This window comes from Oncorhynchus nerka, linkage group LG14, assembly GCF_034236695.1.
Source record: "Oncorhynchus nerka isolate Pitt River linkage group LG14, Oner_Uvic_2.0, whole genome shotgun sequence".
Classification (NCBI taxonomy): domain Eukaryota; kingdom Metazoa; phylum Chordata; class Actinopteri; order Salmoniformes; family Salmonidae; genus Oncorhynchus; species Oncorhynchus nerka.
Window position 1 is genome coordinate 48,013,049 of NC_088409.1, and position 26,267 is coordinate 48,039,315.

At 47.3% G+C, this 26,267-nt stretch overlaps 1 protein-coding gene across 2 annotated transcripts in view; it reads left to right on the forward strand.

Moving 5' to 3' along the window:
* Nucleotides 1-26,034, forward strand: part of LOC115141368 (teashirt homolog 1-like) — a 43,699-nt gene extending 17,665 nt beyond the window's left edge. For both annotated transcript variants that reach the window (XM_029680160.2, XM_065000141.1), the window contains exon 3: nucleotides 21,246-26,034. In XM_029680160.2, the coding sequence (XP_029536020.2) occupies nucleotides 21,246-24,718 (3,473 nt within the window). In that variant the 3' untranslated portion in view covers nucleotides 24,719-26,034. The remainder of the gene's footprint in view (nucleotides 1-21,245) is intronic.
* The last annotated feature ends 233 nt before the right edge of the window (nucleotides 26,035-26,267 follow it).

The following is a 26,267-nucleotide window of genomic DNA, read 5'->3' on the forward strand; positions in this document are numbered from 1 at the left end:
TTTATCTCTCTCTCTCTCTGTTATTTATGTATCTCTCTCTCTCACTCTTTCTCTCTCTCTGTTATTTATGTATCTCTCTCTCACTCTTTCTCTCTCTGTTATTTATTTATGTATCTCTCTCTCTCACTCTTTCTCTCTCTCTGTTATTTATGTATCTCTCTCACTCTCTCTCTCTGTTATTTATGTATCTCTCTCTCTCACTCTTTTCTCTCTCTCTGTTATTTATGTTCTCTCTCACTCTTTCTCTCTCTCTCTCTCTGTTATTTATGTATCTCTCTCTCTCACTCTTTCTCTCTCTCTCTCTGTTATTTATGTATCTCTCTCTCTCACTCTTTCTCTCTCTCTCTCTGTTATTTATGTATCTCTCTCTCACTCTTTCTCTCTCTCTCTGTTATTTATGTATCTCTCTCTCACTCTTTTCTCTCTCTCTCTCTGTTATTTATGTATCTCTCTCTCACTCTTTCTCTCTCTCTCTCTGTTATTTATGTATCTCTCTCTCACTCTTTCTCTCTCTCTCTCTCTGTTATTTATGTATCTCTCTCTCTCACTCTTTCTCTCTCTCTCTCTCTCTGTTATTTATGTATCTCTCTCTCTCACTCTTTTTCTCTCTCTCTGTTATTTATGTACTCTCTCTTTCTCTCTCTCTGTTATTTATGTATCTCTCTCTCACTCTTTCTCTCTCTCTGTTATTTATGTATCTCTCTCTCTCACTCTTTCTCTCTCTCTCTCTGTTATTTATGTATCTCTCTCTCTCACTCTTTCTCTCTCTCTGTTATTTATGTATCTCTCTCTCTCACTCTTTCTCTCTCTCTCTCTGTTATTTATGTATCTCTCTCTCTCACTCTTTCTCTCTCTCTCTCTCTGTTATTTATGTATCTCTCTCTCTCTCACTCTTTCTCTCTCTCTCTCTCTGTTATTTATGTATCTCTCTCTCACTTTCTCTCTCTCTCTGTTATTTATGTATCTCTCTCTCTCACTCTTTCTCTCTCTCTCTCTGTTATTTATGTATCTCTCTCTCTCACTCTTTCTCTCTCTCTCTCTGTTATTTATGTATCTCTCTCTCATCTCTCTCTCTCTCTCTGTTATTTATGTATCTCTCTCTCTCACTCTTTTCTCTCTCTCTCTCTGTTATTTATGTATCTCTCTCTCTCACTCTTTCTCTCTCTCTCTCTGTTATTTATGTATCTCTCTCTCTCACTCTTTCTCTCTCTCTCTCTCTGTTATTTATGTATCTCTCTCTCTCACTCTTTCTCTCTCTCTCTCTGTTATTTATGTATCTCTCTCTCTCTGTTATTTATGTACTCTCACTTTTCTCTCTCTCTCTCTGTTATTTATGTATCTCTCTCTCACTCTTTCTCTCTCTCTCTCTCTCTGTTATTTATGTATCTCTTTCTCTGTTATTTATGCATCTCTCAATCTTTGCATCACTCTCTCTCTTTCTCTCTCTCTCTCTCTCTTTCTTTCTCATTTCCTCTATTGTACAGACAGATTGGGGTGTGTGGGAGGGCCTCTGTCAAAATGCTGCACTATATCACAGCGCTACTTTGGATCTCTCTGATGCTTTGTTAGTGCAACTTAAGCTATAGCAGATAGTGTTTACAGTAGGGCTAGTACTACATCTGGCCTTGTTGAGTCGCAAACCTCTCTTGTGAGTGATGCTATGGACGTGTATGGCGACAGGAAGCATATGCTAGGCCAGTTATGTGACAAACCCTTCGCGTAAACGGGCGCACATGCCTTTAAACCGGCGACTGTTCCACATCTTCCAAGTTCTCACACTCGTTTGGTGTCATTTTCAGGGCTTTGATAGTGGCATTTTCTAATCTGTAAAACCCTCCGAAAGTAACCTGAAAGCCTAGTTTATGATTCATTGAAGTGTTTGCTCTCACACCGTGGCAAAGCTTGATAACAACCTCAGTCGCGCACCTTATGACTTTGCGTAAATGTAACTTGTGTACCTTTTCATTTTTGGGTAGGAAAGGGAAAGAGATTTTGACTGGTGCAGCAGTAGAAGCAGCGGCTGGGTGGTAGGTGCATCATATTCTATGGTGCTGGAAGGAGGAGAGGAGAACAACTAAAAAGGTTGTGTGGACATCTCCGTTTAATAATTAAGTTCAGACCCAGAGCAGCATTAGGTGGCTAACAGACAGACAGAGAGAGAGGGGAGAGGGGGGGGGGGGGCAGCTAGATAGAGCAAGGAAGAAATTGGTGGGAGGGGAGAGAAGAAAAGTGAGAGACTCTTTGCTTTTGTCCGTCTGTTAAAAGACGTGCTACATCGGGGGTATCGTTTTGACAATATCACAATATTATATTTGCACTAGTTGGCTGTACAGTACCTGCACCACTAGTTGGCTGTACAGTACCTGCACCACTAGTTGGCTGTACAGTACCTGCACCACTAGTTGGCTGTACAGTACCTGCACCACTAGTTGGCTGTACAGTACCTGCACCACTAGTTGGCTGTACAGTACCTGCACCACTAGTTGGCTGTACAGTACCTGCACCACTAGTTGGCTGTACAGTACCTGCACCACTAGTTGGCTGTACAGTACCTGCACCACTAGTTGGCTGTACAGTACCTGCACCACTAGTTGGCTGTACAGTACCTGCACCACTAGTTGGCTGTACAGTACCTGCACCACTAGTTGGCTGTACAGTACCTGCACCACTAGTTGGCTGTACAGTGCCTGCACCACTAGTTGGCTGTACAGTACCTGCACCACTAGTTGGCTGTACAGTACCTGCACCACTAGTTGGCTGTACAGTGCCTGCACCACTAGTTGGCTGTACAGTACCTGCACCACTAGTTGGCTGTACAGTACCTGCACCAAAACACCATTATCTTTTTCCTTCATAGCTTGTTCTCCGTCTTTTATTTCCATGACTGTTCAAAACGTTCTCATGGCAGCAGACATTTGTGAGCAATATGTTTTGAACATCCAATTGCAACACAATCTAATTATCGAATCGCAATACGTTTTGAATTGTGAGAATCGCAATACATATCATATTGGCACCTAAGTGTCGTGATAATATTGCATCGTGAGGTCCCTGGCAATTCCCAGCCCTAGTTCACCCCCCCAATGCATCTTCAGACCCACCCTGTGTGTACACTTCACAACCACTGAGGTAGAAAGGAAGGAGTCAGTGTCTTGTCTTTGGTATTCCTCATACTGCGGCCATGTTGCCATCTAGAATGTTCCTGGCTTGCAACTCAAAGACTGAGAACCAGAGAGGAAAAAAATAAGAGCGAGAGAGAAGAGAGAAGGACAAGGTTTTGACTAAGTGAGCTCTGCGTCTTTGCAGCGTGACTACGTTAATGGCTGCTTTGCTTCTCTCCCCCTCGCTCTCTTTTTTTATTTAGTCTCTCTCTGTCTCTCGCTGCCTCTTTGTCCCACTCTCTCTCTCTCCTGCTCTCTCTCTCTCCTGCTCTCTCTCTCTCTCTCTCTCCTGCTCTCTCTCTCTCTCTCTCCTGCTCTCTCTCTCTCTCTCTCTCTGCTCTCTCACTCTCTCTCTCTCTCTCTCTCCTCTCTCTCTCTCTCTCTCTCTCTCTCTCTCTCTCCTGCTCTCTCTCTCTCTCCTGCTCTCTCACTCTCTCCTGCTCTCTCACTCTCTCTCTCTCCTCTCTCTCTCTCTCTCTCTCTCTCTCTCTCTCTCTCTCTCTCTCTCTCCTGCTCTCTCTCTCTCTCTCTCTCTCTCTCTCTCCTGCTCTCTCTCTCCTGCTCTCTCTCTCCTGCTCTCTCACTCTCTCTCTCCTGCTCTCTCTCTCCTGCTCTCTCTCTCTCTCGCTCTCTCTCCTGCTCTCTCTCTCTCTCTCTCTCTCTCTCTCTCCTGCTCTCTCTCTCCTGCTCTCTCTCTCTCTCTCTCTCTCTCTCCTTCTCTCTCTCTCTCTCCTCTCTCTCTCTCTCTCTCTCTCTCTCTCCTCTCTCTCTCTCTCTCTCTCTCTCTGCTCTCTCTCTCCCGCTCTCTCCTCTCTCTCTCTCTCTCTCTCCTCTCTCTCTCTCTCTCCTGCTCTCTCTCTCCTGCTCTCTGCTCTCTCTCCTCTCTCCTGCTCTCTCTCTCCTGCTCTCTCTCTCTCTCTCTCTCTCTCGCTCTCTCTCTCCTGCTCTCTCTCTCTCCTGCTCTCTCTCTCTCCTCTCTCTCTCTCTCTCCTGCTCTCTCTCTCCTCTCTCTCTCTCTCCTGCTCTCTCTCTCTCTCCTGCTCTCTCTCTCTCTCTCTCCTTCTCTCTCTCTCTCACTCTCTGTCTCTCGTCCCCTTGTCTCGGCGGCGGCGGCAGGAACAGCCCTTTTCATTTGTCTTCATAAGCCTAATTTATTTTCCCAGCCAGATGTGAGCTGACAGACATCACTCAGTGGCCCGCCTCCACCGGGCCCCCCCCCGCCTTAGTCCCCCGCCAGGAGGTCAGGAAAACAGTCACGTCTTCCCTCGGCTCCCCCTCCCCTCCACACCCCTTGCACTCCCCTGGATCCCGCCCCATCAGCATTACAGAAGATGGATGTGTCTTTAAAGCAGAGATTGATTGTGGATATCAGAGTTATGGCGCCATTTATCACGGCCAATATTATTTAGACGAGAGGGATTGAGCGTGGAGGTGTAACTCGGAGCCCTCCTGGGTAGTAAGAGGAGGGGGGGGGGGCAATGTGCGAGGAAGTTGAATAGATTAGAGACAAGCACGTGTCTCAGTTGCTCTGCGCCGTGGTGAGCGAGTATGTGTGTGTATGTTCAAGTGTGTTAATGTGTGTGTGTTTATGAGGCTGTATTTCAGCCTGTGTGTACTTGCAATATGCTCGTTTGTGTCCATCTAGCGTGTGTGTGTGTGTGTGTGTGTGTGTGTGTGTGTGTGTGTCTTTCCGGGCTGTTGTTGTCTCCTCCTTTAGATGTGTCTCCATTGATCCCCGGCGATGTGATCCTCCTTCGGAGTCTTTTCTCATCGGACGTTTGATTTATGGCTTCATTAGGATCCGTGTGCTGTCTCCCCCTTTTCCCTTTGTCTGTTTCCTCTCTCCCAGGTCACTCCTCTATGGAAGAGCCAAACCAAAAACCACTCTCTGTGGGGGAGACTGAGAGAAAGAGACTCGTCAACTAAATCAAGCACCTCAACTCTTTTTTTCCTTTTTTTTACGAAATTAACTTTACCCCACACCCAAATGTTTTTGGGAGGTGTTTTCTTGTTATGCGTAGGCTGGTTTTCTCATGCTTTTTTGCCTTGTGCCCTGAAAGTACCTACCCCCCCGCCAGAGTTGCACCCCGGTATATACCCCCCTCTATAAGTCCCTCTCGGGTAAAAGCCTTCATTGTGTGTGTGTCGTCTTTTATGGTTCTTGTCTTCTCTCTGGAAAAAGAGGAGGGATGCACTCCACCCGACATTCAAATGCGGTCATGTGGCCAACAGTGCAGGACAAACGCCACAGGGTATGAACCTTGGCACTGAAAAGGAAGTGTGCGTGTTTGTTTGCTCTTGTGCATGTGAGTTTGTGTGTGTGTGTTAGTTCTCCACTTTTTGTGTACAGAACATTGGAAACACCTGCTGTTTCCATGAAATAGTGAACCCAGGTGAAAGTTATGATTCCTTATTGATGTCACTTGTTACATCCACTTCAATCAGTGTCGATAATTTTTTTTATTTTACCTTTATTTAACTAGGCAAGTCAGTTAAGAACAAATTCTTATTTTCAATGACGGCCTAGGAACGGTGGGTTAACTGCCTGTTCAGGGGCAGAACGACAGATTTGTACCTCTTCAGCTCGGGGTTTTGAACTTGCAACCTTCCGGTTACTAGTCCAATGCTCTAACCACTAGCCACCCTGCCGCCCCAGGGAAGGTGAGGAGCCAGTCAAAGAAGGATTTTTAAGCCATGAGACATGGATTGTGTACGTGTGACATTCGGAGGGTGAATGGGCAAGATAAAAGATTTAAGTGCCTTTGAACAGGGTATGGTAGTAGGTGCCAGGTGCACCGGTTTGAGTGCGTCAAGAACTGCAACGCTGCTGGGTTTTTCACGCTCAACAGTTTCAGGTGTGTATTAAAATGGTCCACCACCCAAAGGACATCCAGCCAACTTGACACAACTGTGGGAAGCATTGGAGTCAACATGGGCCAGCATCGCTGGGGAACGCTTCCGGGCACCTTGTATAGTCCACGCCCCAACGAATTGAGGCTGTTCTGAGGGCAAAAAGGGGGTGCAACTCAATATTAGGAAGGTGTTCCTGATGTTTTGTACACTCCGTGTACAGCTCACATTTGAAACATTCCCTTTTCACTCCTCTCCTCTAGCCAGTCGCCTGCCATAACTGACCTGCTTTCCTTCAGTAAGAAGGGAATCTAAGTGTATTCTTTCTCCTGTTTGGAAATCCGCGCAATTATCAGAAGTCAAGTCATGCTGGCATGTAAAAACAGGCGAGGTAATCACACTTTGTGCGGCTGCTTTTGTGGCCGGCGAGTGATGGAAACGGGTCCAAATACGAGATTAAAAGCTGCCGGTGACTGACGCTGTTAGCCAGATATGCCATAAACTCCTATTGCGGATTAGCTCAAATTATACCGGGAGGGAGAGGCAGCCGTGGTTCCTGCCTCGCCTGTTCGTAGGTGGGCATTTGAGGCACTCTTAAGTTGACAGTGTCTGTCTCTGCTTAGTTCACTGAGACGGGTCGTGTGACAGCAGATGCCCGGCACACTGCTTGAAAATGTGTGTGTGTGTGTGTGTGAGTGAAAGAGAGAGTTATTAAATGACAGAAAGCATGTGTGTTTCAAAGTGATTGTGTGTGATTAGCTGTTTGTTTCTAGATAACTGCCAAGGAGTGATCCGTTTGAACCTCTGTATCTTTCTGCTGGTCATATTGTTAACTTGTGTAAATCTTATATGATGGGCAACAAGGAAATAAATACAGACTGTTGTTATCAAGTTCTCCTGTGAGTCAGTTCTGGTGAAGTCAGTTAGCCATGGCCTTGTGTCTGAAATGGCACCCCATTCCCTATGAAGTAGTGCACTATGTAGGGAATATAGTGCCATTTGGGATAAGGCAGGGCTGGAAGAGATGGAGCAGGTGCTGCATTTGCATGAGCAGGGTCCTGTTCATTAGGGCACTTCGGCAGACATTGTTTTGCAACAGAAAATGAAAGGTAGTCCCTCCCTGTTTTAGTCCGTTTGCTTCCAGTTGATGCCTTTATGAACAAGACCCAGGTGCTGAAGTTTAATATTACAATGCAGTTACAGTGGGAATTCAAACGCTAGGATTTCTCTATTGCCTGTATCCTCCCCTTTCGTTCAAAAACGAACAACTCCACCAAGTTAAGCCATTTCAATTGAGGTCCAGCATATTTACCAAATTATTATAATCTCTGCTTTAAAGAGATTCTCAGGTACTTTTGTCTGCTTTTTGGCCAGTAGTTCTGAAAGTAGTGCTCACGACCCGAAAGTGTCCCCCCAAAAAATGGTCTACTATGTCACGTACTGTATGTGCAAATATGTGCACCACGTCATTGCTCTCTCTCTCTCTCTCTCTCTCTCTCTCTCTCTCTCTCTCTCGCTCTGCTGTGTGTGCATCTTGCTAGCTGTCACTCAAAGGGCGAGGGGCTGAAGCTCATTGGCTGGAACTCGAATTGCTAGGGGGCTGGTCCACGTGGGGGAAAATGTAGGTGAAATGGCCCTGTACATCTTCCCGTAAAGAGTCACTTTCAAACTAGGGATTTTGTGGCTAATTGAGGTAAGACAGTCATTCTGCTCATAGATTATGCAAGTACTGTATGAACTAGAGGCCGAACTATTATGATTTTTCAAAGCCGATACCGATTATTGGAGGACCAAAAAAAGCCGATACTGATTAATCGGCCAATTTTGTATTTTATTTATTTATATATATATATATATATATATATATATATAATATATTTGTAATAATGACAATTACAACAATACTGAATTAACACTTTTATTTTAGCTTAATATAATACATAAATAACATCTATTTAGTCTCAAATAAATAATTAAACTTGTTCAATTTGGTTTATATGATGCAAAAACAGTGTTGGAGAAGAAAGTAAAAGTGAAATATGTGCCACGTAAAAAAGCTAACATTTAAGTTCCTTGCTCAGAACATGAGAACATATGAAACCTGGTGGTTCCTATTAACACGACTATTCAATATTCCCTGTTAAGAAGTTTTAGGTTGTAGTTATTATAGGACCTTTGAGTATTGGATGTACTTATAGGCACTATAGTATTGCCAGCCTAATCTCGGGAGTTGATAAGCTTGAAGTCATAAACAGGCCTGTGCTTCAAGCATTGGGAAGAGCCGCTAGCAAACACAGGAAAGTGCTGTTTGAATGAATGCTTACGAGCCTGCTGCTGCCTACCGCCGCTCAGTCAGACTGCTATATCAAATCGTAGACATAATTTTAACATAATAAACACACAGAAATACGAGCCTTAGGTCATTAATATGGTCAAATCCGGAAAATATAATTTCGAAAACAAAACTTTATTCTTTCAGTGAAATACAGAACCGTTTCGTATTTTATCGAACGGGTGGCAACCCTAAGTCTAACTATTGCTGTTACATTGCGCAACCTTCAATGTTATGTCATAATTATGTCAAATTCTGTCAAATTAATGATGGTCTTTGTTAGGAAGAAATGGACTTCACAAAGTTCGCAACGAGCCAGGCTGCCCAAACTGCTGCATATACCCTGACTCCGAATGCGCTTTTGTTAATTCCTCACCCGTTTGGCGAAGTAGACTGTGATTCACCGCATCGATTATATGCAACGCAGGACAAGCTAGTTAACCTAGTAATATCATCAACCATGTGTAGTGCAATATAATCGGCCATAATCGGCGTCCAAAAATGCCAATTACCGATTGTTATGAAAACTTGAAATCGCCCCTACTTTAATCGGCCATGCGGATCGGTCAACCTCTAGTAGGAACTACACGTTGAGAAATCCAGCCCAAAGCAAGAGGTTTAAAAAAAGATTTACTACTCGCCAAAGTTCTGGAGCATGTCTTTAAGTGTTTGTACTTTCAAGTCAATACACCCAAGTCAGAGAGGGGTTTTCTTATCCAATATCCACTCCTCTGGAATGTTGGAGCTACAACATGCAAATGGAGCCTGTTTTGAACTCCCTACTTCCATCTCCAACGCAGAGCCGGAGTGATTTGCGATGGTGACATGTCCTTTAATGTTATGCAGTAAAAGTTGGAGGGGATTTATCAGCGAGACCCCTGTTTCCCTCGCGCTGAACGCTCTCCTGGGGTCACATGGTGGCAGGTAGTTACAGACTCACCGCAGTTATTTACCGTCACCACACTTTTGATTTATGGCCTGCATCCCCCCCCTCCTACTCTCTCCTACTCCTCTCTCTGTCTCTCTCTGTCTCTCTCTGTCTCTCTCTCTCTCTCTCTCTCTCTCCTACTCATCACACTCCTCTTCGTTTTTTCTTTCCCTTCTGTCTTCACTCTCTTCTCTCCTCCTCCCATCCTGTAATAATTGCATTTTGGGACGTACACATGACATGACGTGTTTGGTTCAGTCCAACCCGCAGCGGTGGAGTAGAGGTGAGAGCGAGTTACTCAGTAACAACCTCTTTTGCTCAGTAGTGCTCAGTGTGACACAGTCACACAGTAGTTTTATGGCTGGGACTGTGGGCTCTTATTGTGTTATCCTCCCCTCCCACTGCACATATGTTTCCCCATGAACGACCATAGGCCTACATGTCCAACCCTGCACTATGTTGATGGATTACATCTCTCAAACAGAGACAGGGAGGGAGGGAGGGAGAGAGACAGGGAGGGAGAGAGACAGGAGGGAGAGAGACAGGGAGGGAGAGAGACAGGGAGAGAGAGAGAGAGAGAGACGGGTGGTGTAGATGTAGTGAAGGACATGGCAGCTTTAACGCCGGCCAAAAAGACTGTGCTGAACACCTGTTCATGTCTCCTTCGCCCCTTCAACTTCCCCATTACCTGTCAATCTATCACACGCAGAACCAGATCAAATATCTGGAACGGGGGGGATGAGTGAAGTAGGAGGGAGAGAGAAGGGACAGTTTGTACGACTAGTAAAAAAGGCTGAACCTTTTTAGTGAGTAAACTGCTTTGGGCAGTTCTCCGTGAAATGTTTATGTTCTTTAAACTTGCTTTGGACTTTTGGTCACCATTTCTCCTCAATCCAGTTGTCTACTTGTTTTTTTTCTCAATGTTCTGGGCTGCTCTGTCTGGCCTTTGATTGGCGCCTCTGTGTATTGATGTGAATCTCTGACAGACAAGCGCCCCTGCAGGGAGGCGGGGAATGGGGTGTCGGATTACAGCGACAAGGCTGCTGCCTCTGTGTTCCTGTGTTTTGGTGTGTGTGTTTGGGTGGAGGAGGGGGTCTGAGCTCATCAAGGTGCATTAGTGCATGCATGACCAGTTCCACCCCTCCCTTATTATCCTTTTTTTCTCTCTCTCTCTCTCTCTCTCTCTCCCCTGCTCTCCCCTTTAGTGTCTGAGCTCTTGTGATTTACGGTAATTATCCATCGTTGGGGTCATCTATCAGGCTCGCCGTTGCTAGGCGATGGAGACAGCTGCGGCTGGCTGGGCCGTTTTCTGGGCCGCGCTGTTGTCTTGTCGGGGGGCTCAGGTGAAGTTGGGCTTGCTGGATTGTCGGGCTGGGTCTGACACAGAGATTTAAAGTCACAGGTTCCTTTGTGGCGAGAGAGAGGAAGGAGTATTGATGTTGAAAGGGGGCAGGTGGAATTCGAGGGAAGTGTTCAAGGGGAGGAGGGAGGGGGGGGGGGGACTGGGGCAGCTTAAAAGGCACAGGTGACGTGTGTGGTGGTGGTAGGAGGGGGGGTACGTTTTAAAAAGGGATTTATTTGGGCAGATGGACGTTTGGGGCCTTGCGAGAGAGCGGATGTTTTAGGGGCCGTGAAAATTAGGGCGGAGGGAGAGAGAAAGGGTTTTATAACTGTCGGCAGGTGCGACTCGGAGCCTTATGGCCGTTCGGGCCTGTGAGTTGTGTTAGCCCTCAACCCCAATGTTATTTCGATGGCACTCACTATGCTAATGGGAAGGTACGTAGACTGGGTTAACTGTAGCTGGACCATTGAACTTTTCACAAAGTGGCAACTACATCATGACAGTGTTGTTCTTAGTTTGACACATAGATGCGGTCCCTTTACCGAAACAGCACATACATACACACACCATCCTGCCCTCTCCACCCCTCCCTTTACCCAGAACTAAATACAAGCGGTTAGTGTTCGTCATCGCGTTGTGGGGTGGGAGATTAAGAACACCTCTCTGTTCATTTGTAATCAGTTGTTTGTTAATTAGCTAACCTGTTGTAAGTGGCCTTAAGGGCCGCTGTGTAATTAGCTAAGCTGCTGGAAGCGGCGAGTGTGTGTTGACATTGACCTGAAGCGTCCACTCGACCGTCCCAGCCACTGTCATGTCTGTCCCCCTGTCGTCTGTTGTCATGGTCACCCTGGACAAGGAGGCGGGGCCCCAATCAATTATTATACCCTCAGCCCATTGTGTTTGGTCAGGGAACACACACACATAATGCACACACTGCCGGGTAATACACACACACACACACACACACATCAGCCATGTCCGGGCACACACACACACGTACAGACACTAACACGCCATACCCCTGGTACCTGTACCCACTACCTCACCAGCCTACTACTTTCCAAGCATTCCTGGAGAAGTACCAACAAAAAAAATACAAAACACACACACACACACGCACATTCTTTTGAACATTACATTTTCATATAAAACAGCATCCCACCTAAAATGAACAGCATCTGTGTTGGAGCGGTTTTTTAACTCACTTCAAAGGCACTTGTTTACTCTCCTGCCTCCTGACATTGTCTCTGGTAATTAAACGGACGCGTTGAAATGTATGGTTTAATTATACAGGGCTTGTTATGCAAAGGAGACGACGGGGATGAGCTGATATGCCCAATCAAAATAAATACATTCCATATTGTTTTATTGAACCTCTGTGTGCGTGCATCGCTTTAGTTCAGCTACTCAGGTTGGACTGTGTGTGTGTGTGTGTGTGTGTTTGCATGCACGCCTATACGTGCATGAACCCACATGTTTTGCCCCCTCTCCTAACAAGCTAGTAACATGCTCAGTGTGTGTGTGTGTGTGTGTGTGTGTTTACATGCACGCCTATACGTGCATGAACCCACATGTTTTGCCCCCTCTCCTAACAAGCTAGTAACATGCTCAGTGTGTGTGTGTGTGTGTGTTTGCATGCACACCTATACGTGCATGAACCCCATGTTTTGCCCCCTCTCCTAACAAGCTAGTAACATGCTCAGTGTGTGTGTGTGTGTGTGTGTGTGTGTGTGTGTGTTTGCATGCACGCCTATACGTGCATGAACCCACATGTTTTGCCCCCTCTCCTAACAAGCTAGTAACATGCTCAGTGTGTGTGTGTGTGTTTACATGCACGCCTATACGTGCATGAACCCACATGTTTTGCCCCCTCTCCTAACAAGCTAGTAACATGCTCAGTGTGTGTGTGTGTGTGTGTGTTTGCATGCACACCTATACGTGCATGAACCCCATGTTTTGCCCCCTCTCCTAACAAGCTAGTAACATGCTCAGTGTGTGTGTGTGTGTGTGTGTGTGTGTGTTTGCATGCACACCTATACGTGCATGAACCCACATGTTTTGCCCCCTCTCCTAACAAGCTAGTAACATGCTCAGTGTGTGTGTGGGTGAGAATGAAAATGTTATTTTTTTAAAAGCGAGATGAATTGCGATCGATCCCTGCTGGTTCACCCTATTGATCCCACGGCGCGTTCAGCCCAGCTGTGCTACACCAAGTGCATTCACTCAACTCAACTCAAAACATCCACTCGTTTTTACACCCCCCCTCTTACAATCAGACAGGAGAACCAACAAACATGTTGATAAAATAGATGTCTGGGTGTCTGGGTTAGTGTACAAGAATGCATGGTGCAGAAATTAGGTGTGTGTGTCTGTGTGTCTGTGTGTGGTGCTTCCGTTTTATTTATAGAGCCAGGTCTATTAATATCCGACTCAAAGATAATTTCAGAGAAACAAGCCAAGAATACACACACACACACACACACACACACACACACGCCCTACCTCTTGTATCTACACACACATACAGTACATGCACACCTCCCCTTCCTCTCATTCAATATGTCTAAACCTTCACACAGAACAGTGCTACCTGTCTGCCAGGCAGTAGTTTTCTTCTCGATGTCCTCTAGATTTGTCATGTAACAGTTGTTACGGCCCAACACCGTTTCCCATCGTAATCTCACATTTGAATCTCAAGAATAATAATTGTGTTTTGTGCTGTATTTTGTGCCGTAGTGAAGTCAGGGAATAGGAAAAGAATCCGGAAGACATTCCGCTGACATGACTTCATCGCCTCACTCGTCACCCTTGGCTAACACTTAAGCTAACAAAAATATTAAAGGTTAGAGACCACATTACAGTAACTGTAACTATGCCTTGCGAGTTGTGTGTAGATCAGCTGTCAACCCCCCACCCCCCACCAACTTTGTGGACACACACAATCGATACCCATTCAAAATCCTATTTTCATTAAACCCTAACCTTAACCCTAACCTTAACCTCAAAACCCTAACTCCTAACCTCCTAACCATTTAAATGCAGAAGACACGTTTCAGTTGAACGCATTCAGTTGTGCAACTGACTAGGTATCCCCTTTACCTAACCCTAATTCTAACCCAACCCTAAATCCCTGACAAATGGCCTTTTTTCTTGTGGGGACTGGCAAAATGTCAAATGTTGGTTTGTTTACTGTCATTGTTGGGACTTCTGGTCCCCACAAGTATTGTTAAACATGTCCACACACACACACTCCAGCTCTGTCTACAAGAATAGTGTGTGTGTGCGGCCACCGCTCCACTCTGCTCCGGTCGGAGGTTTTCTCAAATGAGTGGAGATAAATCGGTACGGTGAGCTGGAATGGCGCAGCAGTTATTTAAGGCTCTGTAGGTGCTTGGCCATATGCTGTATTCTTCCCCTCGGGAGGGGCTGACGTCGGTGAGTTGGACCAGTGTGGGGAAGGAGGGAGGGAGGGGAGGGGGGCTGACGCCGGTGAGTTGGACCAGTGTGGGGAGGGAGGGAGGGAGGGGGGCTGACGCGGTGAGTTGGATCAGTGTGGGGAGGGAGGGAGGGGGGGAGGGAGGGGCTGACGTCGGTGGTTGGACCAGTGTGGGGAGGGAGGGAGGGGGAGGGAGGGGCTGACGTCGGTGGTTGGACCAGTGTGGGGATGGAGAGCAGGGGAGGGAGGATAGGGTAGGGAAAGGAAAGGAGGTGGAAAGTGGTGGGAGTGGCAGTGGGGGGAATTATTTGAGGACCTATATCACTCACATCTCCAGACTAGATATTAGGACTTAGGAAGACGATGCAAGGGAAACAAATCATGTATTACAGAAATTGATAATTATCCTATATATTTAAATTTCTCTATATTTTACAAATACTTTTTACCTCTTAATTTAGGTAAGATGGTCCGTCTGGTGGTGCTAAACCCCAGACACTTACAGTAGGTATCCATTTTTTTCTTACACATCTATAGTGCATGTAGCCTACTCTATACGGTCCTGTAAACAATCAACTGTATCATGGAGAGTGGGAAGTGGAGGGTGGCAGGCCCAGATTCCGGTCTGCTGTTGTGTACCTCTGTGCCTACAAAAAGGTGCGATCTAGAACCTAAAAAAAGTTATTCGGCTGTCCCCAAAGGACAACACTTTGAAGAACCTTTTTTTGGTTTCAGGAAGAACCCTTTTGAGTCCATGTAGAACCCTATTGGGTTTCACATGGAACGTTTTCCCCAGCGGATTCTACATGTCACCCAGAATAGTTCCACCTGGAACCAAAAAGAGTTATCCTATGGGGACACCCGAAGAACCCATTTTGGAACCCTTTTTTCTAAAGAGTGTACCGTCCGGTGGCGGAGATGAGGGGAGGACCTCGGTGGGCAGACCGACACGCAGGCAGGCCACTGCTCTCTCACGTTAGCCGCTCCAGAGGAATCCACAACCCAGCATGCTCTCTGTCTGCTCTCCATCTCTCTGACACGGCGGGCCGGCAGCAGACATTACCATAATTGGGTTTTCTACATGACGGGACAGAATAAATAATAATGTCATTTTATTTACAACCGCCTCCCCTCTTGTCCCGGTCCGAGGAGCTATCACCCCCCCTCATCCCCTTCACACACACTCATCCCTCGCTCTCTCTCTGGCTGGCGCGAGTCGTTCTCGTCGGGCTGCCACGGCGCGTAGGTCAAGCGATGGCTTTTTGATCAGCTCCTGTCCAAAGCCATCAGGGCTGAGAGGACCGTAATGGAGGAGCAGGGTGACAAACAGAATGTAGGGGAAGGAATAAGACTGCCAGTTTCCCATTAGAGCATGGGATAAATGGCCCCTGGCCCCCACCTCCCTCCCAGCTCCCCATACCCCCACTAGCCCACTCCAACACCAGCCTAAATCACATGAGTGAAGGGGGCCAGGATTGGACATTAGTGGTGCAAATGACTGTGGTGATTGCACCCCTCTTCCCAAAATCACATCAGATAAATAGAGAAATGTGTGTAAGGAAATAGGAGGGGTGTTGGGGAATGGGGGTCAGATGGCGGAGTACCCGACTGGTCTCCTCCCTCTCTCTCTCCCTCTCCCTCTCTCTCTCTCTCTCCTCCCTCTCTCCCTCTCTCTCCCTCCATCCCTCCCTCTCTCCATCCCTCCCTCCCCTCTCTCCCTCTCTCTCTCTCTCTCTCTCTCCTTCTTTCTCTCCCTCTCTCTCTCCCTCTCTCTCTCCTTCTTTCTCTCCCTCTCTCTCTCTCTCTCTCTCTCCTTCTTTCTCTCCCTCTCTCTCTCCCTCTCTCTCTCCTTCTTTCTCTCCCTCTCTCTCTCCTTCTTTCTCTCCCTCCCTCCCTCCCTCCCTCTCTCCATCTCTCTCTCTCTCTCTCTCTCTCCTTCTTTCTCTCTCTCTCTCCCTCTCCTCCCTCTCTCCTTCTTTCTCTCCCTCCCTCTCTCCTTCTTTCTCTCCCTCCCTCTCTCCTTCTTTTCTCCCTCTTTCCTTCTTTCCCTACCTCTCTCCTTCTCTCCCTCTCTCTCTCCCTCCCTCCCTCTCTCCCTCTCTCCCTCCCTTCCTCCCTCCCTCCCTCCCTCTCTCTCTCCCTCCCTTCCTCTCTCTCCCTCCATCCCTCCCTCTCTCCATCCCCTCTCTCTCTCCTCTCTCTCTCTCTCTCTCTCTCTCTCTCCTTCTTTCTCTCCCTCTCTCTCTCCCTCTTTCTCTCCCTCTCTCTCTCCCTCTCTCTCTCCTTCTTTCTCTCCCTCTCTCTCTCCTTCTTTCTCTCCCTCCCTCCCTCTCTCCATCTCTCTCTCTCTCTCTCTCTCCTTCTTTCTCTCCTCTCTCTCTCCCTCTCTCCCTCCCTCTCTCCCTCTCTCCCTCCCTCTCTCCTTCTTTCTCTCCCTCCCTCTCTCCTTCTTTCTCTCCCTCTCTCTCTCCCTCTTTCCTTCTTTCCCTACCTCTCTCCTTCTCTCCCTCTCTCTCTCCCTCTCTCCTTCTCTCCCTCCCTCCCTCTCTCCCTCTCTCCCTCCCTTCCTCCATCCCTCTCTCCTTCTTTCTCTCCCTCCCTCTCTCCCTCTTTCCTTCTTTCCCTACCTCTCTCCTTCTCTCCCTCTCTCTCTCCTTCTCTCCCTCCCTCCCTCTCTCCCTCTCTCCCTCCCTTCCTCCCTCCCTCTCTCTCTCCCTCCCGTTTCAACACCTTTCTGCTTTTCTTATCTGTTTTGTTTGTGTTTGACTACGGCCAAATGGTGAGGCATCGCCAGCCTGACACCGAGATAAATTCATTTAACAACTAGCAGATTTCGGAAAGACAACATAAACACAAAGTGGAAGGGCCAAGATGCCAAAGTTTGAGAAGAAATGATATGACGCTGAGCCTACTCTCTGCTAAAGCGCTGATACACATGTGATTCCTTTTCAGTTGTTATCATTCCCCAAATCAAATGAAACAGACGTGTGTATGTGTGTGTGTGTGTGTGTGTGTGTGTGTGTTAGTTACACCTCCAGCCCTAACATTATGTTGAGACAGTACAGAGTGAAAAGGAACACAGTCATCCCAGACCCATTAATCATAACACCATCTAGACCCCCGTGTCTCTCTGTCGGTCTACTCTCCAACAAGACTACACACATCTGAAACCCCCTAACGTGAGACGAAACTTGGGATTACTTTGTTTGGTAACAGTTAAACAGAAACTAGGGTTTACTTTGTTTGGTAACAGTTAAACAGAAACGAGGGTTTACTTTGTTTGGTAACAGTTAAACAGAAACTAGGGTTTACTTTGTTTGGTAACAGTTAAACAGAAACTAGGGTTTACTTTGTTTGGTAACAGTTAAACAGAAACGAGGGTTTACTTTGTTTGGTAACAGTTAAACAGAAACGAGGGTTTACTTTGTTTGGTAACAGTTAAACAGAAACGATGGTTTACTTTGTTTGGTAACAGTTAAACAGAAACTAGGGTTTACTTTGTTTGGTAACAGTTAAACAGAAACTAGGGTTTACTTTGTTTGGTAACAGTTAAACAGAAACTAGGGTTTACTTTGTTTGGTAACAGTTAAACAGAAACGAGGGTTTACTTTGTTTGGTAACAGTTAAACAGAAACGAGGGTTTACTTTGTTTGGTAACAGTTAAACAGAAACGAGGGTTTACTTTGTTTGGTAACAGTTAAACAGAAACGAGGGTTTACTTTGTTTGGTAACAGTTAAACAGAAACAAGGGTTTACTTTGTTTGGTAACAGTTAAACAGAAACGAGGGTTTACTTTGTTTGGTAACAGTTAAACAGAAACGAGGGTTTACTTTGTTTGGTATCAGTTACTGATAGTGTAGTTTGCTGCACATTATATAGATGAACTGTCCACTAACACCTTTTTTTCAAAAACAATGTAGATCTTCCGCGGTGTTGCTGACGTTTAGTATGTGTGCGTGTGTGGTGCCCAGAAGTGGCGTGTGTTGTGTGTGTGTTGCGGTGACATGGCGTGGCTTGATCCCGGACGTTTGTGACAGCACAGGACTCGGGACACATCCTGGCCGCGCCACCACCTGTCCCTTTGACGGCGAGGCGTCCTGGAGCAGAAGTGACAGGCGCCTTTACGGCCGTGCAGATGGCCCCGCTCACAGCCATCACCCGCTCTGCAAGCTAAACCACCGGGGACAGCACGCCAAACCCCTCCCCTTCACTCCCGTCTCCCCTCATATGTGTGTCTAGGTCTAGGACACTTTGAGTTGTTGTGTTCGATCGGGTTTCATGAATGGCTGAACGGATATGGCTGTCCTATTTCCGTTTAGTTGTTTTTTTTAGGGAGGGGGAGGAGTTGTCGTCTGATTGCGATTTAATCACAGAGTCAAAATATATAGATTTTATGTTTCGCAATTCTCTACCTAGGCCTACTTTTTTTAGATGGGTTTCATCATAAGATCCCATATTTATGGTTTCTGAAGCCTTCCACTTTCCCAACCTGTGATTTTACAGATGTTTTAAGCCGTTCTTTTGTCTGCAGGCTTTGATTTCCCTCTCTTTGTTGTTTCCATGACAACACGAGGGGATAAGCATTGATTGACAGCTATCGTCAAAGGGTCTCCTTCACGTCCTGTCGTTCACCATTCCCTGCCCCTCCCCCTCCCTGCCTTCGGCCTGTACTTCGCCATTCACTCACAGATATTGTTCCTCCGTTCCATTCCCCCCTTTCATTCCGTAGATTTGCGGGGCTGCCAAAATGCCGTTTTTGGCACCGATGTTGTGGACATGGTTCCTCACATGGGTTCACTGGAACTGATCAGAGGCTAGTGACGACTGAATCGCCTGTTTTACTGTATGATTTCATCGTCCTCTTTCTTTTCAAGCACAGGTTGGCCGTTGGCGAGGGGAAGGCTGCCATAATACCGGGGAAACGTCTTACAGTTCGAGTTTGCACAGTAGATAGCTAATGCTAATCTGCTGTGTTAGGGATTTTCAGAGTTTTAGGAACTGTCTCAGCTTCTGTCTGTCAGTGGGATTGAAACACAGCCAGGCTCTCCTGTGCTGCGCTCGCTTCCCTCCAAATCCTGTCAGGAATCAAGAGAATGAGCAGAATACAGTATGTGGCTCGTTTTGGAGAGAAGGGCCTATCAGTCATAGACAGAAAATACCAACCTATAGACAACGGTAGGTCCTTTATGTTCGAAAGCTACCGCGTTAAAACGTACATGTATGAGAACATGCGAATGGCACACACCAATGCAGGCACACACACAAACACGCACGTGCACACACACACTTCCGTATGCAGCTGCTCGCCTTTTTTCCCCTCCCGTCTCCTCTCAGGCAGCAGTAAATGGTGCCAGTGTACATATATCAGGTATTATGTCCACTTAGATTATGATATGACAGGTTAGCGTGCTGTTTGAAGCTGACAGCACATCTGTTTCATCAGGAGAGACTGATGCTGGCATCTAGGACACACATCTCACCACGGAGGAAGGAGATAAAGGGAGAACTGAGGGGGCCGTCTTTCCTGTCTCCCCTCCCTTGCTCCGTCTCTCCCTCTCTCCACCTCCTCTTCTTTACTCTCCCCCCCCACCTCTCCCTGGCTTTAATGCTCACCAGCTCTCTCCTGCCTCTCCTACGTTCTATTTTCTCACAGACACACTCACAATATTTCCCATATTCTTTCCCTCGCGCTCTCTCTCTCTCTCTCTCTCTCTTTCCCTTGCTCTCTCTCTCTCTTTCCCTTGCTCTCTCTCTCTCTTTCCCTTGCTCTCTCTCTCTCTTTCCCTTGCTCTCTCTCTCTCTCCCTTGCTCTCTCTCTCTCTCTCCCTTGCTCTCTCTCTCTCTCTCTCTCTCTCCCTTGCTCTCTATCTCTCTCCCTTGCTCTCTATCTCTCTCTCTTGCTCTCTATCTCTCTCTCTCTCTCTCCCTTGCTCTCTCTCTCTCTCTCTCTCTCTCCCTTGCTCTCTCTCTCTCCCTTGCTCTCTCTCTCTCCTCTTCTCTCCCTTGCTCTCTCTCTCTCCCTTCTCTCTCTCTCTCTCTCTCTCTCTCTCTCTCTCTCTCTCTCTCCCTTGCTCTCTCTCTCTCCCTTGCTCTCTCTCTCCTGCTCTCTCTCTCTCTCCCTTGCTCTCTCTCTCCCTTGCTCTCTCTCTCTCTCCCTTGCTCTCTCTCTCTTCTCTCTCTCTCTCTCTCCCTTGCTCTCTCTCTCCCTTGCTCTCTTCTCTCTCTCCTTGCTCTCTCTCTCTCTCTCTCTCTCCCTTGCTCTCTCTCTCCCTTGCTCCCTCTCTCTCTCTCTCTCTCCCTCTCTCTCTCTCTCTCTCTCCCTTGCTCCTTCTCTCTCTCTCTCTCTTTCCCTTGCTCCCTCTCTCTCTCTCTCTCTCTCTCTCTCTCTTTCCCTTGCTCTCTCTCTCTCTCTTTCCCTTGCTCTCTCTCTCTCTCTCTCTCTCTCTCTCTCTCGTACCTGTTACATTATGCTGTCTATCCTGTACGTTCTTTAGTTTCATCCCGTGTCTTTGATGCTAAGTTGTTTACACACGTTATGTGTCGAGGAAAAGAATACAGAACACAATGTATAGTATGACTCATATCCACTTCCACCTCTCAATAAGCTGTCTAACATAACAGAGACAGTCAAGGAGTGTCACTCCCCTATTTGACATTGTAGAGATGACTTGACAGGACTGTCTGGTATTTAATATCATTTTATTTATTAACTCCGTGAGAGTGGCCTTTGGCACATGAGTGTGGGTGAAGGAGATGCTGCAACATCCCAGAATGATTGTTTTGTTTCCCTCCTGATTGGTTGCGTAAGCTCACCACGTGAATGACTAAATAAAGTGAAGTTCAGTGTGTGTGTGTGTGTGTGTGTGTGTGTGGGGGGGGTAGAGATAAGGAATGGGGAGAAGGAAAGGAGGAGAGTCAAGCAGCTGGCTAACAAGGCCAAGCAGTTAGCGATATCCTAGGGAACAGCAGTCATGGGCAATGAAATAGGGAGTTAAGAAAGACTCACTGACACTCAAAGACATACACGTGAGCACACACACACACACACACACACACACACAGATAAAAGCCGATATTTCCTGCCACAGACTATTCATCACTATGTTTTGTCAGTGGTCCTGTTAGTGAATTGTAAGTCTTTTATTTCACTTTGCTGACCTCCTTTTTTCCCTTTTCTCTATCGCTCTCTCTTCCAGCTTACTCACCAGAGGACGAGTTTAAGGCTGGAGCAGTCGACGAGGAACACCTGCAGGATGACGGGCTGTCACTGAACGGGGAGGACACTGCGTACCTTTGCAACGAGGAAGAGGATGGAGGCCAGCCGCCCAGCTACCGGGCCTCTCCGCTCAGTAACGGCACCAACCCAGACGCTGGCTACGGCTCCCCGCTCAGCGATGCCAGTGACCGGCTCACAGACTACAAGAGCACCTCCTCCAGGGATGGCCATGAGAGGGAGGAAGCCCCCCTCCCCTCTGGACCGAACAATGGCCTCTCACTGAGGGACAGCCTGGCTCAGATGAAAGCTGTCTATGCAAACCTGATCTCAGATGCCTCCTGGTCCAGCATTGCCATGGACATCATGAAAGCCACGCCTGCTACTGCTGGCGCCATCCCCATCCCCACCGCCACCAGCCCCACCACTACCACCACACACAACAACAACCACAGTGAGAACAGCAATGCTAGCAGCCACCACCACAATGGGAGAAGGAGTACTGCCACCGCCAACCACCAAACAAGCAGTGGCAGTGGCAGCTCTAACGGCACCGTGGCTACCTCCATCAGTAGCAACAGTGGCACCAGCAGTGGCGGTGGCGGTGCTAGTAACGGTGGGGCTGTGGCCTATGACTGGCACCAGGCAGCCTTGGCTAAGACCTTCCAGCATACCCCTTACCAACTGCTGCCTGAGCCCAGCCTGTTCAGCACGGTGCAGCTCTACCGCCAGAACAACAAACTCTACGGCTCAGTCTTCACCGGCGCCAGCAAGTTCCGCTGCAAAGACTGCAGCGGCGCCTACGACACGCTGGTGGGGCTCACGGTCCACATGAACGAGTCGGGCCACTACCGTGACGACAACAAGGACAAGGAGGAAGAGCGGGGCAAGCGCTGGTCCAAGCCCCGCAAGCGCTCCCTGATGGAGATGGAGGGCAAAGAGGACGCTCAGAAGGTGCTCAAGTGCATGTACTGCGGCCACTCCTTCGAGTCTCTGCAGGACCTGAGCGTCCACATGATCAAGACCAAGCATTACCAGAAAGTGCCCCTCAAAGAACCAATGCCAGCCCTGGCCACTAAACTGATGCCCTCTGCCAAAAAAAGAGCCCTCCAGGACGCCCTGGTATCCCCATGCTCCCCAGACTCTGTCCTTGGTAGCGGTGGCCACATGCCCCAAGGGGACGTTGGGAAAGACCACAAGTCCACGACAAACCCCTATGTCACACCCAACAACCGCTACGGCTATCAGAACGGTGCCAGCTACACTTGGCAGTTTGAGGCTCGCAAGGCCCAGATCCTGAAGTGTATGGAGTGCGGGAGCTCCCACGATACACTGCAGCAGCTGACTGCCCACATGATGGTCACAGGCCACTTCCTCAAGGTCACCAACTCCGCCTCAAAAAAGGGCAAGCAGCTAGTGTTTGACTCAGTGGTGGAGGAGAAGATCCAATCCATCCCTCTGCCACCCACCACCACCAGGCTTCCCGTCCCCAGCGTCAAATCTCAGCCTGTCTCCCCTTCACTCTCCTGCGGCTCTGACGAAAAGAGAGAACCGGAAGACGAGAGGATGGAGGCAAGTGAACCCAGGGAGAAAAAGATCAAAGAGGAGAAGGAAGAGCCAGGTGAGAAGACTGAGGTGAATGCTGGGTCGTATAAATATCTGACAGAGGAGGACCTGGAGGAGGCTCCTAAAGGAGGTTTGGACATCCTCAAGTCCCTGGAGAACACTGTGTCCAGTGCCATCAGCAAGGCTCAGACGGGCACGCCCCAGTGGGGTGGTGGCTACCCCAGCATCCACGCTGCTTACCAGCTCCAGGGCCACATGAAACATGCAGCACTGCACTCCTCGGTCCAGAGTGTGCAGATCCAGCCGGTGTTCAACAGCGGGCTCCGCTGCCTGGTGAACCAGGACTCAGGCTCAGTGAGCCACTCCCCCAGGAGCCCTACATCTCCGCCCTCTCTCAGGAGCAATGTTACTGCCATGGAAGAGCTGGTGGAGAAGGTCACAAGGAAAGCTGTTGCTGCTGCTGTGAAGAAAGAGAAAGAGGAGAAGATGGTCAGCTTGGACCGCCACAGGCATTCATCCTCCATCAAGTCGCCGTCTCCTGTACTGAAAGAGCAGAGGGACCACCAATCAGGGCCCAATGACCTCACTGTCGGGAAGCCCCTCGTGAGGAACAGCAGCCCTGGAAATTTAGAGTCGGAGATGGTCTGCAAAAAGGAGCCCAAAGAGAGCCTGGTAGACAACCACCACAGCCATTCAAAGAACGGCCCAGAGACTCGCCAGTCACCCATCACCAACGGCACCAACAGCTTGGGCATCATCACCGATCACTCACCAGAGAGGCCTTTCATCAACCCCCTCAGCGCACTTCAGTCAATCATGAACAACCACCTGGGCAAGGCCTCCAAGCCCGTCAGCCCCGCGGGCGACCCGCTAGCCATGCTCTACAAGATCAGCAACAGCGTGATGGAGAAACCGGCCTTCAACCAGACTCAAGCCAAGCAAGCCGAGCCCATCAACCGCTACTATCAGTACGAGAACAACGACCAGCCCATGGACCTGAGGAAGTCCAAAAACAGCAACAGCAACAACAACAACAGCAACAGCAGCACTGTCATCAACAGTAACAGCAGCATAAATGGTAACAAACCCATAATGTCAAGCCTGTCTCTGTCTGACATTTCTTCTCCTCTGAGAGAGAATGCTTTGATGGACATATCAGACATGGTGAAGAACCTTACAGGCAGGCTGACACCCAAGTCCTCCGCCCCGTCATCCATCTCAGAGAAGTCGGACGCAGACGGCAGTGCGTTCGAGGATGCTCTGGAGGACCTCTCCCCGGTCCAGAAGAGGAAAGGGCGGCAGTCCAACTGGAACCCCCAGCACCTCCTCATCCTCCAGGCTCAGTTCTGCTCTAGCCTGCGGGAGACCCCGGAGGGCCGCTACGCCATGACGGACCTCGGCCCCCAAGAGCGGGTTCACATCTGCAAGTTCACAGGCCTCTCCATGACCACCATCTCTCACTGGCTGGCCAACGTCAAGTACCAGCTCCGGCGGACTGGCGGGACCAAGTTTCTGAAGAACATGGACTCCTGCCAGCCTGTGTTCCTCTGCGGTGACTGTGCCTCGCAGTTCAGGACTGCGTCCGCCTACATCGGCCACCTGGAGTCTCACCTGGGCTTCAGCTTGAAGGACCTATCCAAGCTGTCCAATGAGCACCTACGGGAGCAGCAGGCTGCCTCCAAGGTGATCACAGACAAAATGACTTTTGGCAGCACCCTGGCATCCCTGACCTCACCAGACGACGACACTGGCTCAGTTTACCAGTGCAGGCTTTGCAATCGGACATTCGTCAGCAAGCACGCAGTCAAACTGCACCTCAGCAAGACCCATGGCAAGTCACCAGAAGATCACCTGGTGTTCGTCACTGCTCTTGAGAAACTGGAGAAGTAGTAGAGAGGTCTGGAGCTGAGGGAAGAGACAGATAAACAGACAGAAAGACGGCTGTGTAACTGACCAGAATTTCATTGCACTAAGATAACATTGTTCACAGTTACTGCACTGGGCCGAACTGAGCCGCCAGAATCAGTCTTATTTTTTGTTGTGATACTGCCTGACTGGATCATGTCTTATTAGATTTTTTTTTGCCAAGCTTTTTTAACACTTATTTTGTAATGTATTTATATGCTATTTGTCTGATCTGTGCATGTATTTTAGTGAACCAAGGTTAAATACAAGTTGTTTTTTTATCTTTTCATGACAACAAAAAAACTACTACTGTTTCAATGGTGACTAAAGTGGCGACCAGAAAATGAATTAGGGGGAAAAGAAAACTGTACAATACTTGATATGAAGAAGTTGAAAATTGATTGTTCACACCAAAATAATGGAAGAACCCCTTGAAAGACTGACGTAGCACCTTATAGACGTTCAACATTTTATTTGTAAAGAGAACATGTTTTAAGATATTCTGCATTTTGTCCAAAATCTGTTTTAATTTGAAAGATAAATTATTTTCTTCTCTCGGTTCTTGTCACACTGCAACATCTTTGCTAAAGAATGGCCTGCTCAGAAATCTGTCAGTGTATTACAAAACCAAACAGATCATGTAAACATTCAGAGTAATTGAAATGCTGCTTCTGGTTACATATCAGTCAGTGAAAATGAATGGCCGTACAGTATGCAAGTTTGCTCAAAAAAAAACATTTTTTTTTTATGTGAAGTATCACTTATAGTAATTTTCCAATTGTATGGTTTGTTACAAGCTCCTTTAAAAAAAAAAAATTGCCGCTTTGAATTCAACCATTTAAAAGAACAGTCCTTTACATGTAAATGACTCACAGTGAAATGTCATACTCCATAAGACATATCTTGCCATTTGCAATAGCTCAACATTATTTGTACTTAAAAGGTGTGTGCATTCTTTAACTTTTATATCGTCATTTTATATATAAAAATAAAAAATAAAATAAAAATGTGTATATAGATATATACTGTAGATTCACAAAAATGTCATTTTTTAAGAAATAAGAATTTAGCTTCTTTGGCTTGGTTTACAGAAATGATTTGAATTATACTTGCATCCAATTTGATGCATGATATGGTGTGAAAATGAATTAAGCGATGCACAATGACTATACATTTCAATGTTTTATCGATGATATTGTAAAAAAAAAAAAATATTTCTAGCACCGATTAGTTTGTTTTCATTTAGTTTTTTTTTTTCTCAATTGTAAAATAAATCTCAACGCAGTTCTTGTTAACAGTCATGGATTTGTGATTGTGTGTTTGTTTTGCATGGAAGTACATAGACACAGTGAAAAGACTGGGGCTCACTTCCATAATTCTCTGTGGTTACTGTTCTCTGGTGAAGAAAATAAATAATACACTTATAAGTTCTCCGATGAAATACTGTAACTAAATACTCACCTTGCACAACATTTCTGTGTTTTACAAGGTTATATAAGGTGCAACATTATATTATAACATATGAATAAAATGA